The sequence below is a fragment of the Schistocerca nitens genome, chromosome 3, assembly GCF_023898315.1.
Source record: "Schistocerca nitens isolate TAMUIC-IGC-003100 chromosome 3, iqSchNite1.1, whole genome shotgun sequence".
NCBI classification, from domain to species: domain Eukaryota; kingdom Metazoa; phylum Arthropoda; class Insecta; order Orthoptera; family Acrididae; genus Schistocerca; species Schistocerca nitens.
In genome coordinates, this window is record NC_064616.1 from 831,222,545 (window position 1) to 831,237,400 (window position 14,856).

At 43.5% G+C, this 14,856-nt stretch overlaps 1 protein-coding gene across 1 annotated transcript in view; it reads right to left on the minus strand.

The window, feature by feature from the left end:
* LOC126248855 (glutamate [NMDA] receptor subunit 1) overlaps positions 1 to 14,856 on the minus strand; it is a 613,579-nt gene that overhangs the window by 445,930 nt on the left and 152,793 nt on the right. The window contains exon 2 of the mRNA XM_049950286.1: positions 4,615 to 4,811. Coding sequence (XP_049806243.1) covers positions 4,615 to 4,764 — 150 coding nt within the window. The 5' untranslated portion in view covers positions 4,765 to 4,811. The remainder of the gene's footprint in view (positions 1 to 4,614; positions 4,812 to 14,856) is intronic.

Sequence of the window (14,856 nt, forward strand, 5' to 3'; positions counted from 1 at the left end):
CAATTTATTATCGTGTTATTATTGCTACTGTTCAGTAGCGCCATTAATAGTACACACTGTTTTTGTTCCGTTTATCTTGCTTTCAGTACTGCTGGGCACAGATTATTCCAGCTCTGTTTACTGTGTTTCTTTTCCTGTCTTTTCCTCACGACCGCTGCAAAGCTCGCTGGATTTGGCAACTAAACCTCCCTTGTCCCTTGTACGTGCTACACACACTTCTGCGAACCCACGCCCCTAGCTCAGCGAGCTTCGCTATGCTCTGTTTCCTCGCCAGCACTTGCACAGCTAATATCTAGCAGCGGAATTCTCGTGAGCTTTGCATCTGAACTTACCAAGCTCCACACTGCGCACGCAAATATCCAGTTTCTGTCATCTGATATCGACGAGTTCTGCCATGTATCTCGAGACAGACATCCACGTAATACTTCAGTGGGAAACCAGGCTCAAACCAAGTATTCCCACAAGTTCAGGAAATCCAGATGACTACATCTTCCTAAGACACGACACGTATAACAGAGTGGAGCAGGGGCGTACTTATGGTCTGATTGAAAAATATGTTCATAGAGATCTAATTCCTTAACAGAAAGTACCTGATATGTGTACTCTACAAATCTCATAAAGCAAGCAGGTTTGCCTGCTTCTTAACTGCTCTTTCAAGTCTCGGATCGACATGAGAGAAAATTTTCTACACAATAGTCGTTCCAGTGTGAAATTTAAGCAGATACTCTTTTCTTCAAAAGTGTCACTATTTTAACTTGCTCCCACCCATCATACAAAGAATCTCACTCACATAGATATATTCGCAATGAAATCCCCCAACAGAGCAATTCATTCCTCTCAAATATTTTCACCTGGAATATCTGCCGGTGACGTACTCACTACGAGTGGAATGTTCCAGAAAAAAACCACATCTGACTGTATACGGTGACTTCAAACACATTAATTTATCTGAACTTGCAACTGACGTCCAAGAAGTAGTGTGGGGGACATCTTCTACTCCCTTTAAGGTGCAACTAAAGCCTGTATGGATTTACTAATAAACTTATTGAACTATATGACAAATATGCCCCCCTACACATTGCAAAAATAAGAAGGAACCCTGAACCTTGGGTAACTGAAGAACAAACAGCTCATGAATCTCAGAAACACTGCATATCGGGCATACAAACTGTGCTACACACCTGAAAATCATATTGCTTCAAGTAGAAGCTGAACAGTTGTGAGAAATGCAAAACTCAGAAATGTCCATACATTAACCGACAACATTAGTAGATCAGCTGTTCTATGGAAAAATCTTCAGGGTCTTTGTATAGGCAAAGGAAGGCAAGACCCGATCATTGTAGCTGGGGGCTGAGTTCATGGCCATGATGTGCCAGTGCAGTTTAGGTGGGGTGCCGGAAACACTGAGAGGCTCCATCAGCAATGCATCTACCTGAAGTATCATGATGCTGACAGGCTGGAGTGGCATCGTTGGGGTGCTGGTGGCAGTGGAAGGCAAGGCTTGATCAATGCAGCTGCCAAGGGCATGATAGTGCCAATGGGCCAGCATGCATTTGGCAAGATGCCAGCAGCACTGGAACGCAATAGTTGATAAATGCCGCCACTGAGGGTGTAACGGTGCTGAAGGGCTGGCATGGCATTGGTGGTGTTCCAGCAGAGATGGAAGGAAAGGCTTGACCGATGTGGCTGCCAGAGGAGTTACGGTGACAATGACAGATGTGACGTCGGTGAGGTGGTGTTGGTACTCTGAGACAGCGCTCAACCAATGTGACTGACTGAGGTACAATGATGCAAAGGCTAGCAGAGCGTCAGCAAGGCGCTGGCAGTACTGGGACAGGGCTCAACCAATGCAACCACTTGAGGCGCAACAGTGCCACTCCAGTAGCGTCAGTAGCTAGAGTAGCAGAGCCCTATTTCCCAGTACTGCTGGCATGGCACTACTGGGGGATAGGGCTCAGCCTATGGGACCACCTGAGGTGTGACGGTGCGAGGCGGCACTAGGAGGTGGGGCTCGGCCAATGTGGCCACCTGAGACTTGATAGGGCCACTAATCCCATGTGGCAGTGGTCACTAGAAAAAAAAGAAAGCGGCGAGTGACATGCCCAGAGGGTGGAGATGGGTATGGGTGGCAGAAGGACTGTGGGTGTTGACAGGAAGAATGGCCAGGAGGCTTGAAACGTCATGGACGACGACACAAAATGGAATGCATGTGGAGCCGGCCAGAGTGGACGTGCGGTTCTAGGTGCTACAGTCTGGAACCGAGCGACCGAGGTTTAATTAGTTCTAAGTTCTAGGCGACTGATGACCTCAGAAGTTAAGTCGCATAGTGCTCAGAGCCATTTGAACTATTTTGGAATGCATGTGGAAGACCCTGCATTGGGCGCAGAGGGCGGACACTGGTGCCCTGTGGTGGATTTTCCATAAGCCACAAAACTGGTCACGAGAAGCACATGGAAAGAATTGCAAGGGTTGCTCCAGAGACAGGATTGATGGCCCAGAAAACGTGACATGCATAAGAGGACACGAGTAAAAAGACCAGAAGAACATTGGCGGATGTGAAAGACACGATGAAAAGTGTGTGGTAGAACACAAACAATGATCTACACTGTCAGAATAAAATGCAAGAGAGGTGATGCATGTGAAGGGGTACTAAAGTTATTTATACCACAGGAAATGGAGAGTAGGCGAAGCATCAAGGGGATAGAGGAAAATAACGAGTTGTCGCAAGTCACCAAGAAGAGGGCATGTAGTGCTACGCCGTCTTCATGAGAAAGGCCAAGAGTAGCTGCAACTTCCTGGTGAAGGCACAAAGTGGCGGGAGTAGCACCAGGCTGAGCCGTATGAGGGCAGTGAATGGGCGGGACACGGCAGCAGCTAGATCCAGTTGCTGTGACGCCAGACGACTACACTGGAAATGGTGACTTTATACCCTCATCGCTAACTGTTATGCCCTTCGTAGTGTACATGCAAACAATTGATTGAGTAATAATTCCAAGGTAGCATTTAAGTACACTTTCATTTGGACAATACACAATGGCGAAGTTCAATGTAAGGCAGAGTCTAAGTAACGCTACTGAAAGATCGTCCTGATCTGATATTAGTATGAGTGTCATCGCTAACGGCTGCTGGAACGACGCCACGCTGCAGTGTAGTGTAGATGCGATCCCCAGGAATGGACCTAGCTGGAGAGTTCCGAATGATGGACCGCAGAACTTGGCCGGCGTTTAATATTCCTTGCCCCTCAAGGGAAAAAGATGGAGGAGCCATCTTAACGTTGGCCACAGATCCTGCATATACCCTCGGGTTCTACTTTCCGAAATTACCCGTCATTGAGCTCACAATATGCCACAGAAGAAAATTACAATTTCTATATCGTTAATGCGGAGCTATACTTGTTATCACAAACTGAGACCCCTCTTTAGCATCAAGCTGGCTCTTAAATAACCTCTGCCTGCATTTCCTGAAATTACCCATCATTAGTCTCAAATTATCCCAAAAGAAAGTTATCCTTATGGTAGCTTAAGCCTAATTAAGTAGGATTATGCATTCTTTTGTGTAGATTATACTATTATTCTCATAGGAAATTACCTCTCCTTTCTGCTAGAGCAATCACTGATCTTATAACTTTATTTTGAATGACGGGCGATTATAATTGCGAAAACATTAATTGGCCGAGTATAATTTATTATGCAAATATTGTTTGGTGGATATGATAGTATCCTAGCATATGCTTGATTGCTATCATGTGTATCAGTGTTTATGACGTCATATCTCCTGCTGACCTATGTGCGGTGCAATGATACTTTGCAGGTACAGTCAGTAGTAAATGTGAGTACTTTCTGCGAAACGTGTTACGAATAGAGCTATTGAGGGCGGGGGGGGGGGGGGGGGGGGGCTGCGCACGAGAAAAAGCTTCGTGGAAGTTTGAAATTATGTGTAAAGTTTGTAGCATGTCGCTAAGAAGTGCTCTCATTCTCAAATACTGGATGAATATACTCTGGGTATTTGCGTGTGGAGCGTAGTGTTTCTTTTTTTATTTCCATCCCCACCTCTTTCAGAGGGTGGTGGTTTTTACCCGCGCAGAGCTTCTTTCGTGAGAGAAGTGATATGTATGTCAAGTTTGGTTGAAATCGATCTAGTAGCTTAGGAGGTGATGCCGAACGTACGTACATACATCAATATTTATAATATGTAGAGATTCTGAACCGCTCACGATTAGCAAATCATCCGCAAATAATATGGCTCTTGTGTATTATTAAAGGTTTCTTTTAATGAATTTTATTTAATCTTTTACATACTTCGAATCCGCAGAGTACACTAAACATTTTCTGTTATTTGTAGAGTCCTTTATTATACCTGTTATTCCACACACATGTTAACATTGTTCAAGTCGCGGAAGCCGCAGAGTTAGACGTCGCCTCACGATTAGCTCCCTCAGTCACACATCACACTTCTGGACTATCGTGCAATAAATAATACTTCATACGGTTGAATTACAAAGGAAACAACACATCACTTATCTTTTTATTTTAGTTCCTTGGAGAAAAAGTCCTTACGAATACTTACAACTAGTTTACAGTTATATAGCCCAATTTGTGTGAAAAGTTTACTTACGGAAATAGTCTGCTGGAAGTTAAATATACTGTCGTTATTGCTTAAGACGCCACCAATATTAAAATACGTAGGATTGCCGCAGTCTGCTTGCAATGGAATATATCCAAAAAATATCACAGTCGTTACTGCTGATGCGATAAAAAGTAACATTTTGGGGTTGTATCAGCAGTTCGTTTTTGTAATAAAAATCTCTGCATCTGTTGAAAAAAGAAGACACACATATTTAATGCAGCTATTTTCTATACTATATCTATTTAAAACAACTTTTACTAAGATACAGTGTCTAAAAAATACATGTACAACGTTTTAGAGTTTGTAGAGGAGATAAAAAGAAACAGTTTTTTATGTGACAAAAATGTGACAGGTACACTGTTTTCCCGATGGGGCCCCAAGGTACTTTCGACGCTGCTGATGTTCAGGAACGGAGTTCAGACTTCCGTGTGATGAATATTGTGAGATGTCGTTGATAATGTAGTCCGTTTACACTAACGCGCAAATGGCATTCGTGTGCTGATGATCTTCTAACGCTCTCAGAACAACGAAGTGTTTCGCGAAAATGGCTGTAGCTTCAGCCAAACGGGCAAAGACCTCTTCTGGAGTGCCTGTCGGTGTCTCGTACACCAAACGCTATATCTCCCCTCCCCTCCCCCGCCACACACACAAACATATTCATAGGAGTGAGGTCGGGAGAACATATTGACCACCGCGCTGACATAGCTCTCCCAATCCAACAATTGGGGAAAACATTGTCTAACGTTCTGTGATGCCAGAGAAAAAGTGCTGTGGGGCCCCGTCATGCTGGAACCATGCTCGTTGCCTGAATGTAGTTGGGACATTCTCCAACATTTCTCTCATTTCCGGTAGTACTTCACGGAGAAAAATACCGTAAGTTTCTCCACCGGGCGGGTTAGGCAGAAGATGCGGCCCATTCAGATGTCCACATATTTGGAAAATCACTGTTGATATAATTGTGATGCATATCGTATTCTAGTGCCGAAGTGTAGCATTCAAAACGGCCAAAACAACTATGGGCGTCAGCATAGGATAAGTACAGCGACAAACACTTAAACGATCTCTAGGCGGCTTTTAACATCCTATACTGGGTGTTACAAAAAGGTACGGCCAAACTTTCAGGAAACATTCCTCACGCACAAATAAAGAAAAGTTGTTATGTGGACATATGTCCGGAAACGCTTAATTTCCATGTTAGAGCTCATTTTAGTTCCGTTCTTCCACCTACGCTCAATGGAGCACGTTATAATGATTTCATACGGGATACTCTACCTGTGCTGCTACAACATGTGCCTTTACAAGTACGACACAACATGTGGTTCATGCACGATGGAGGTCCTGCACCTTTCAGTCGAAGTGTTCGTACGCTTCTCAACAACAGATTCGGTGACCGTTGAATTCGTAGAGGCGGACCAATTCCATGGCCTCCACGCTCTCCTGACCTCAACCCTCTTGGCTTTCATTTATGGGGGCATTTGAAAGCTCTTGTCTACGCAACCCCGGTACCAAATGTAGAGACTCTTCGTGCTCGTATTGTGGACGGCTGTGATACAATACGCCATTCTCCAGGGCTGCATCAGCGCAGCAGGGATTCCATGCGACGGAGGGTGGATGCGTGTATCCTCGCTAACGGAGGACATTTTGAACATTTTCTGTAACAAAGTGTTTGAACTCACACTGGTACGTTCTGTTGCTGTATGTTTCCATTCCATGATTAATGTGATTTGAAGAGAAGTAATAAAATGAGCTCTAACATGGAAAGTAAGCGTTTCCGGACACATGTCCACATAACATATTTTCTTTCTTTGTGTGTGAGGAATGTTTCCTGAAAGTTTGGCCGTACCTTTTTGTAACACCCTGTATACCGGTGTCTCTCCTAAGAGTCCTCAAGCGCATTTTCTGTGGTGTTTCGGTAAATATTTGTAGTTTCGTTATTACAACAAACACTACTCATCAAGTCTTTCACGCAACTCCCAGTGTCAACGGAAAGCGTCGGTTTGTCTGCCGTTACCACCAAAATGATTTTTAAATCGAAATCTTAGGTGCCCCTTCGATAGAGCGGTCTGAGATTAGTCTAGTGCGATATTAGGTTTTGAAATATGTATTGACAGAGCCAGTGAAACACAGTAAAACTTTAGTGCGCCACGTCTTCGTCTCGTGTGTCGCGCTGACCCGCGCTCTCTGCTACCGCCGTGTAGCAGCACTACTGTGTCGCCGCTGGAATACCGGTACTGGTTGTTCCTCGTGTTTTACTGTGAACACATACCGCTAAATCGAATGTCGCACTAGACTAATTCGGGACCGCTCTATCGGACTGCCGCATAAAATTCCACTTTAACAACAATTTCGTTTGTAACCAGAAACAAACCTTCGCTTCCCGTTGACGTTGGGCGCCGCATGAAATATGTGAGGATAGCATTCGTTTGAACCGATTCCATCTACAAAATGCAAAAACTAAATTGAAAATATCTGCCGAAACAACAGAGAAAATGCTTCTGATGATTCTTGGGAGAGATAATGGTTCAACATCTGTGCTAGAGAAACACACTAAGTTGTCGCAGACCTGTGAATGATGTTGCAGTAAACACAATGATGTTACTTCCAACCACAGAGAATGAAGCCAATAAAACTATTCAAAAACTAAAAAATAAGAAGTCTGTAGGCATAGATGAAGTACCAATGTGTGTACTGAAACAATGCATGGGGATTATACAAGCCCCTTAACAAATAAAATAAATGAATCCTTCACATCAGGGACATTTCCAGGACAGTTAAAATAGGCAAGAGTTGTACCTGTGCTTAAGAAAGGTAATGCAGAAGACATAGAAAATTACCGGCCCATTTCCCTGCTGTCAGCATTCTCAAAAATAATAGAAGCAATTATGAAAGACAGATTAATCAATTACCTGAATAAATCCAATCTTTTAAGCGAATCACAGTTTGGTTTCCGAAGTGGCAAAAATACGGTGTCAGCCATAGTAGAATTCACAAAAGTTGTACTTGATGCTCTTGATAAAAATTAGTGTGTCACAGGCATATTTTTGGATCTTTCTAAGGCACTTGATACAGTCGACCGCAAGACTATTAAATAAATTAGAAGCATTAGGAATAAGAGGGGTAGCTAATGACTGGTTTCGATCATACCTAGCAGATAGGGTACAAAGAGTAGAGATAACACATACTTCAAACAGATCTAAACATTTAGTAAGACACTTATCACAATGACTTTCCCAGTAGTGTTACTCATGGTGAAAAAAATCCTCTTCGCTGATGACAGCAATATTATAGTCACTGAGAAAATAAGAGCACTCCTTGCCGAGAAAGCATATGAAACTCTCAAGGAAGTTTATGATTGGTCAATAGGCAATAAAGTGACATTGAACATAAAGAAAGCTAATGCCATGAATTTCAGTTTGAAGAGAAAAAATGACCGTGTTATGTGTAGATGGCACCTCTATACATCGTGTAACAAATGCAAAATTTCTAGGAATGAATATTGATTCTCAGTTGAAATGGTGTGAACACACAAAGGTACCTGCAAACAGTACGTCATCAGCATGTTATGCCCCTAGAATCCTATCATCAGTGTGTAACATGCAGTGTCTTTTAGTTACATATTATTCATATGCACACTCAATTCTTAGCTATAGCATTCTTTTTTGAGGAACAGACGCACAAAATATGAACACAATTTTCAAACTCCAGAAAAGAGCCATAAGAATAATAACCAAAAATACTAGTCGAGCTCATTGTAATGATCTGTTCAAAACACTGGGGATTTTAACTGCTCCAGATGAATACATTTACCAGTCAGTTGTACACATCAAAAATAACATTGGTAATTACTGCACAAGCAGCTCTGTCCATGACCATGCAACAACTGCATTTTCTACCAAGGAATAAAACTGTACAATAAATTACTAAAAGAGATTAAAGAAATTGCAAAAATACACTTATTTAAAAAGTGTGTCTAAAAAGTACCTGTTACGCATTACATTTTATACATTGAAGGATTACTTAGATAAAACAAAGTAGGGGTTTGATAAAACAATGTTATACAAATAAATAATAATAATAATAATAATAATAATGATTAAAAAACATCCAACATTCCACGTAACACCTTCACTTTATGTTTTTTTTCCTTTCTACAAATACTTACCCCCAAGTTATGCATAGCACAATACTAACATCTCTTCCTCTTCCTGAGCTCAACATCTCACTGATTACGGAGGGATGCTGACTCAGTTTTTCAGGATAGGAAATGGGAAGTTGCGATACAGAAAATGGCTCGGAGATCACCTGTGTGTGTGTGTGTGTGTGTGTGTGTGTGTGTGTGTGTGGTGCGCGCGCGCAGTGACTGATGGTGAGATATGAGTGAACAGTGTGGCATCACATTATTTAACAAGTTATTTGTAAAAAAAGTATTGTATACCAGGAGTAATTCTAATGATTGTCTCTAACTAGAAGTCTGTAAATATATGTGTGTACGAATCAGCTGATTTTAAATTGGTCTAAACTTGTAAATACTTTGACATGTCCTATATCTTTGTAAAAAGAGATCTACAGATGAATAAAGCTACTACTATAGGCTCCTTCGTAGTATGTGAGTTTGGCATATGGCCACATGACAATTGCAGGATTTTGTAGGTTTGGCATACGGCCACATGACGTTCGCAAGACTGTAACACACAGCGTCGGGAACAGTAGGAGGCACGTGTTAAGTTTTCGACGAGGAAACGAAGACATCCAATGAAATGTGACAAACGATACGTCGCAGAGGCTGCTAGTCTCATTCGTCGATCTCGCAAACTGTTTTGGTCTTGGCGTGTTTGTGAGCGGTACTTGTGGTGTACAGAGATTGGTGACAAAAAAGCAAAGTTTTGGCGTGAATATGAAAGACAACAGAAGGTTTACACCAGAAGCGTCACGCGCGTGCTTCTATGGGTCCATCGAACATTGTGTTCACACTGCAGACCAGTGAGGGAGTTGAATGGTTTATGAAATGTAAACACTGTACGTAACAGCTTAGCGGTATCCCGATCTATTTGCGGAAAGGTTACATGTGACAACACTGTGCTTTTTCCAAAAGTTTTATTGTTCGATTTCTTCTATCTAGTGTCATGGCAACATAAACAGCTGTCACGGAAAAGCGTTGACTGTGAACGCAAAGAGCAAGGAGACTTATTGCTTGTAGGGTTGGAGTTGAAGTATTATTGTGACTGCTGAAATCAATGTTTCTGTATAGAAAACAATATCACCGAAAGGGTCTGAATCAGAGGCTGAGACGGTTCTGCGACCGTGTGGGCTGCAGATTCCTCGACTTGCGCCATAGGGTGGTGGGGTTTCGGGTTCCGCTGGATAGGTCGGGAGTCCACTACACGCAACAAGCGGCTACACGGGTAGCAGGGGTTGTGTGGCGTGGGCTGGGCGGTTTTTTAGGTTAGATGGCCTTGGGCAAGTACAGAAAGGGCAACACCCTCAACGGGTGCGGGGCAAAGTCAGGACACGCGGGGACCAAGCAGCAATCGGTATTGTAATTGTCAACTGTCGAAGCTGCGTTAGTAAAGTACCGGAAGTTCAAGCGCTGATAGAAAGCACCGAAGCTGAAATCGTTATAGGCACAGAAAGCTGGCTGAAGCCAGAGATAAATTCTGCCGAAATTTTTACAAAGGTACAGACGGTGTTTAGAAAGGATAGATTGCATACAACCGGTGGTGGAGTGTTCGTCGCTGTTAGTAGTAGTTTATCCTGTAGTGAAGTAGAAGTGGATAGTTCCTGTGAATTATTATGGGTGGAGGTTACACTCAACAACCGAGCTAGGTTAATAATTGGCTCCTTTTACCGACCTCCCGACTCAGCAGCATAAGTGGCAGAACAACTGAGAGAAAATTTGGAATACATTTCACATAAATTTTCTCAGCATGTTATGGTCTTAGGTGGAGATTTCAATTTACCAGATATAGACTGGGACACTCAGATGTTTAGGACGGGTGGTAGGGACAGAGCATCGAGTGACATTATACTGAGTGCACTATCCGAAAATTACCTCGAGCAATTAAACAGAGAACCGACTCATGGAGATAACATCTTCGACCTACTGATAACAGACCCGAACTTTTCGACTCTGTATGTGCAGAACAGGGAATCAGTGATCATAAGGCCGTTGCAGCATCCCTGAATATGGAAGTTAATAGGAATATAAAAAAAGGGAGGAAGGTTTATCTGTTTAGCAAGAGTAATAGAAGGCAGATTTCAGACTACCTAACAGATCAAAACGAAAATTTCTGTTCCGACACTGACAATGTTGAGTGTTTATGGAAAAAGTTCAAGGCAATCGTAAAATGCGTTTTAGATAGGTACGTGCCGAGTAAAACTGTGAGGGACGGGAAAAACCCACCGTGGTACAACAACAAAGTTAGGAAACTACTGCGAAAGCAAAGAGAGTTCACTCCAAGTTTAAACGCAGCCAAAACCTCTCAGACAAACAGAAGCTAAACGATGTCAAAGTTAGCGTAAGGAGGGCTATGCGTGAGGCGTTCAGTGAATTCGAAAGTAAAATTCTATGTACCGACTTGACAGAAAATCCTGGGAAGTTCTGGTCTTACGTTAAATCAGTAAGTGGCTCGAAACAGCATATACAGACACTCCGGGATGATGATGGCATTGAAACAGAGGATGACACGCGTAAAGCTGAAATACTAAACACCTTTTTCCAAAGCTGTTTCACAGAGGAAGACCGCACTGCAGTCCCTTCTCTAAATCCTCGCACAAGCGAAAAAATGGCTGACATCGAAATAAGTGCCCAAGGAATAGAAAAGCAACTGGAATCACTCAACAGAGGAAAGTCCACTGGACCTGACGGGATACCAATTCGATTTTACACAGAGTACGCGAAAGAACTTGCCCCCCTTCTAACAGCCGTGTACCGCAAGTCTCTAGTGGAACGGAAGGTTCCAAATGATTGGAAAAGAGCACAGGTAGTCCCAGGCTTCAAGAAGGGTCGTCGAGCAGATGCGCAAAACTATAGACCTATATCTCTGACGTCGATCTGTTATAGAATTTTAGAACATGTTTTTTGCTCGAGTATCATGTCGTTTTTGGAAACCCAGAATCTACTATGTAGGAATCAACATGTATTCCGGAAACAGCGATCGTGTGAGACCCAACTCGCTTTATTTGTTCATGAGACCCAGAAAATATTAGATACAGGCTCCCAGGTAGATGCTATTTTTCTTGACTTCCGGAAGGCGTTCGATACAGTTCCGCACTGTCGCCTGATAAACAAAGTAAGAGCCTACGGAATATCAAACCAGCTGTGTGGCTGGATTGAAGAGTTTTTAGCAAACAGAACACAGCATGTTGTTATCAATGGAGAGACGTCTACAGACGTTAAAGTAACCTCTGGCGTGCCACAGGGGAGTGTTATGGGACCATTGCTTTTCACAATATATATAAATGACCTAGTAGATAGTGTCGGAAGTTCCATGCGGCTTTTCGCGGATGATGCTGTAGTATACAGAGAAGTTGCAGCATTAGAAAATTGTAGCGAAATGCAGGAAGATCTGCAGCGGATAGGCACTTGGTGCAGGGAGTGGCAACTGTCCCTTAACGTAGACAAATGTAATGTATTGCGAATACATAGAAAGAAGGATCCTTTATTGTATGATTATATAATAGCGGAACAAACACTGGTAGCAGTTACTTCTGTAAAATATCTGGGAGTATGCGTGCGCAACGATTTGAAGTGGAATGATCATATAAAATTAATTGTTGGTAAGGCGGGTACCAGGTTGAGATTCATTGGGAGAGTGCTTAGAAAATGTAGTCCAACAAGAAAGGAGGTGGCTTACAAAACACTCGTTCGACCTATACTTGAGTATTGCTCATCAGTGTGGGATCCGTACCAGATCGGGTTGGAGGAGGAGATAGAGAAGATCCAAAGAAGAGCGGTGCATTTCGTCACAGGGTTATTTGGTAAGCGTGATAGCATTTCGGGGATGTTTAGCAAACTCAAGTGGTAGACTCTGCAAGAGAGGCGCTCTGCATCGCGGTGTAGCTTGCTCGCCAGGTTTCGAGAGGATGCGTGTCTGGATGAGGTATCGAATATATTGCTTCCCCGTGCTTCTACCTCCCGAGGAGATCACGAATGTAAAATTAGAGAGATTAGAGCGCGCACGGAGGCTTTCAGACAGTCGTTCTTCCCGCGAACCATACGCGACTGGAACAGGAAAGGGAGGTAATGACAGTGGCACGTAAAGTGCCCTCCGTCACACACCGTTGGGTGGCTTGCGGAGTATAAATGTAGATGTAGAAATATGGTGACAGGAACTACAAAAATCAAGGCATTACTAGTACTTTTGCTATTGTCAAGCCTAAGTGTACTAAATGAATGCAAGCAATAGGTTTCATCAGTACTAAAATCCCAAAACCTGAACTTTTCACCATTTCCTATTGTAGAACGTGCCTAGTATGAAGAATACCTGGGAAGCGTATAACACACTATTTCTTACGTCTAAAAAATAGGGAGCAGTTCTACAACATTTTGAGAGATAATACTTGGTACTTCAGTAGCTACCATGTGCAGACATGCAGAGAAGGCAGAGAAGGCAGCTGGAAGTGTCAAAATAATCACTTCAGGAGACCATGTTCAATCAATCAAGAAACTATCAGGCAATTATTCGACGATATGTATCAACATTTAATTCATTCTGTTCAGACTGATGTAAAAATGAAGAATGATGAGTTTTAGAAATTTCTAGAAACTAGAAATTGTGGCGCCACATTCAGCCAGTAAATTAATGAAGCTGTACCAGTCGTCATCTTCGTAATTGTAATACACCGAGTGACAGTAAAATTAGAATAGGCCACTTTGGAGTTGGAAGATTACGAACAGCTCCTAGTAAATAATTCTAGTATCTGTATTTACAAACATAAAAAAAATTTTTCATCACCCCGGTTCCCAGAACTCCGGAAGATAGAGGTTGACTGTGGATATTTTATCACAGACACAGTCCCTTTGACAGATCGGAGATGTCACTAAACCAGCCAACAGATGTAAACAAATATGCATGAACAGCGCCTATTAGACGGTGCGGGTCCGACAGCCAATCAGTTCCAGTCATTCCACTACGAAGGAGGTACACGGCTCGTGTTGTCTGTAGTTCAACCATACCTAGACGGTCAATACAGCTGTTCGATCGCGTCCGCATTGTTACTTTGTGCCAGGAAGGGCTCTCAACAAGGGAAGAGTCCAGGCCTCTCAGAGTGAACCAAAGCGGTGTTGTTTGGACGTGGAGGAGATACAGAGAGACCGGAACAGTCGATGACATGCCTCGCTCAGGTCGCCCAAGGGCCACTACTGCAATGGATGACCGCTACCTACGGATTATGGCTCGGAGGAACCCCGACAGCAACGCCACCGTGTTGAACAATGCTTTTCGTGCAGCCACAGGACGTCGTGTTACGACTCAAACTGTGCACAATAGGCTGCATGATGCGCAACTTCACTCCCGACGTCCATGGTGAGGTCCATCTTTGCAACCACGACACCATGCAGCGCGGTAGAGATGGGCCCAACAACAACCTGAATGCACCGCTACGGGTTGGCATCACGTTCTCTTCACCGATGAGTGTCGCATATGCCTGCAACCAGACAACCGTCGGAGACGTGTTTGGAGGAAACCCGGTCAGGTTGAACGCCTTAGACACACAGTCCAGCGAATGCAGCAAGGTGGAGGTTCCCTGCTGTTTTGGGGTGGTATTATGTGGGGCCGACGTACGCCGCTGGTGGTCACGGAAGGCGCCGTAAACGGCTGTACGATACGTGAATGCCATCCTCATTACCGATAGTGCAACCTTATCGACAGCATATTGGAGAGGCGTTAGTCTTCATGAACGACAATTCGAGCCTCCATCGTGCACATCTTGTGAATGACTTCCTTCATGATAACGACATCGCTCGAGTAGAGTGGCCAGCATGTTGTCCAGATATGAACCCTATCGAACATGTCTGGGATAAATTGAAAAGGGCTGTTTATGGAGGACGTGACCCACCAACTACTCTGAGGGATCTACACCGAATCGCCGTTGAGAAATGGGACAATCTGGACCAACAGTGCCTTTACGAATTTGTGAGTAGTATGCCACGTAGAATACAGGCGTGCATCAATGCAAGAGGACGTGCTACTGGGTATTAGAGGTACTGGTGTGTACAGCTATCTGGACCAC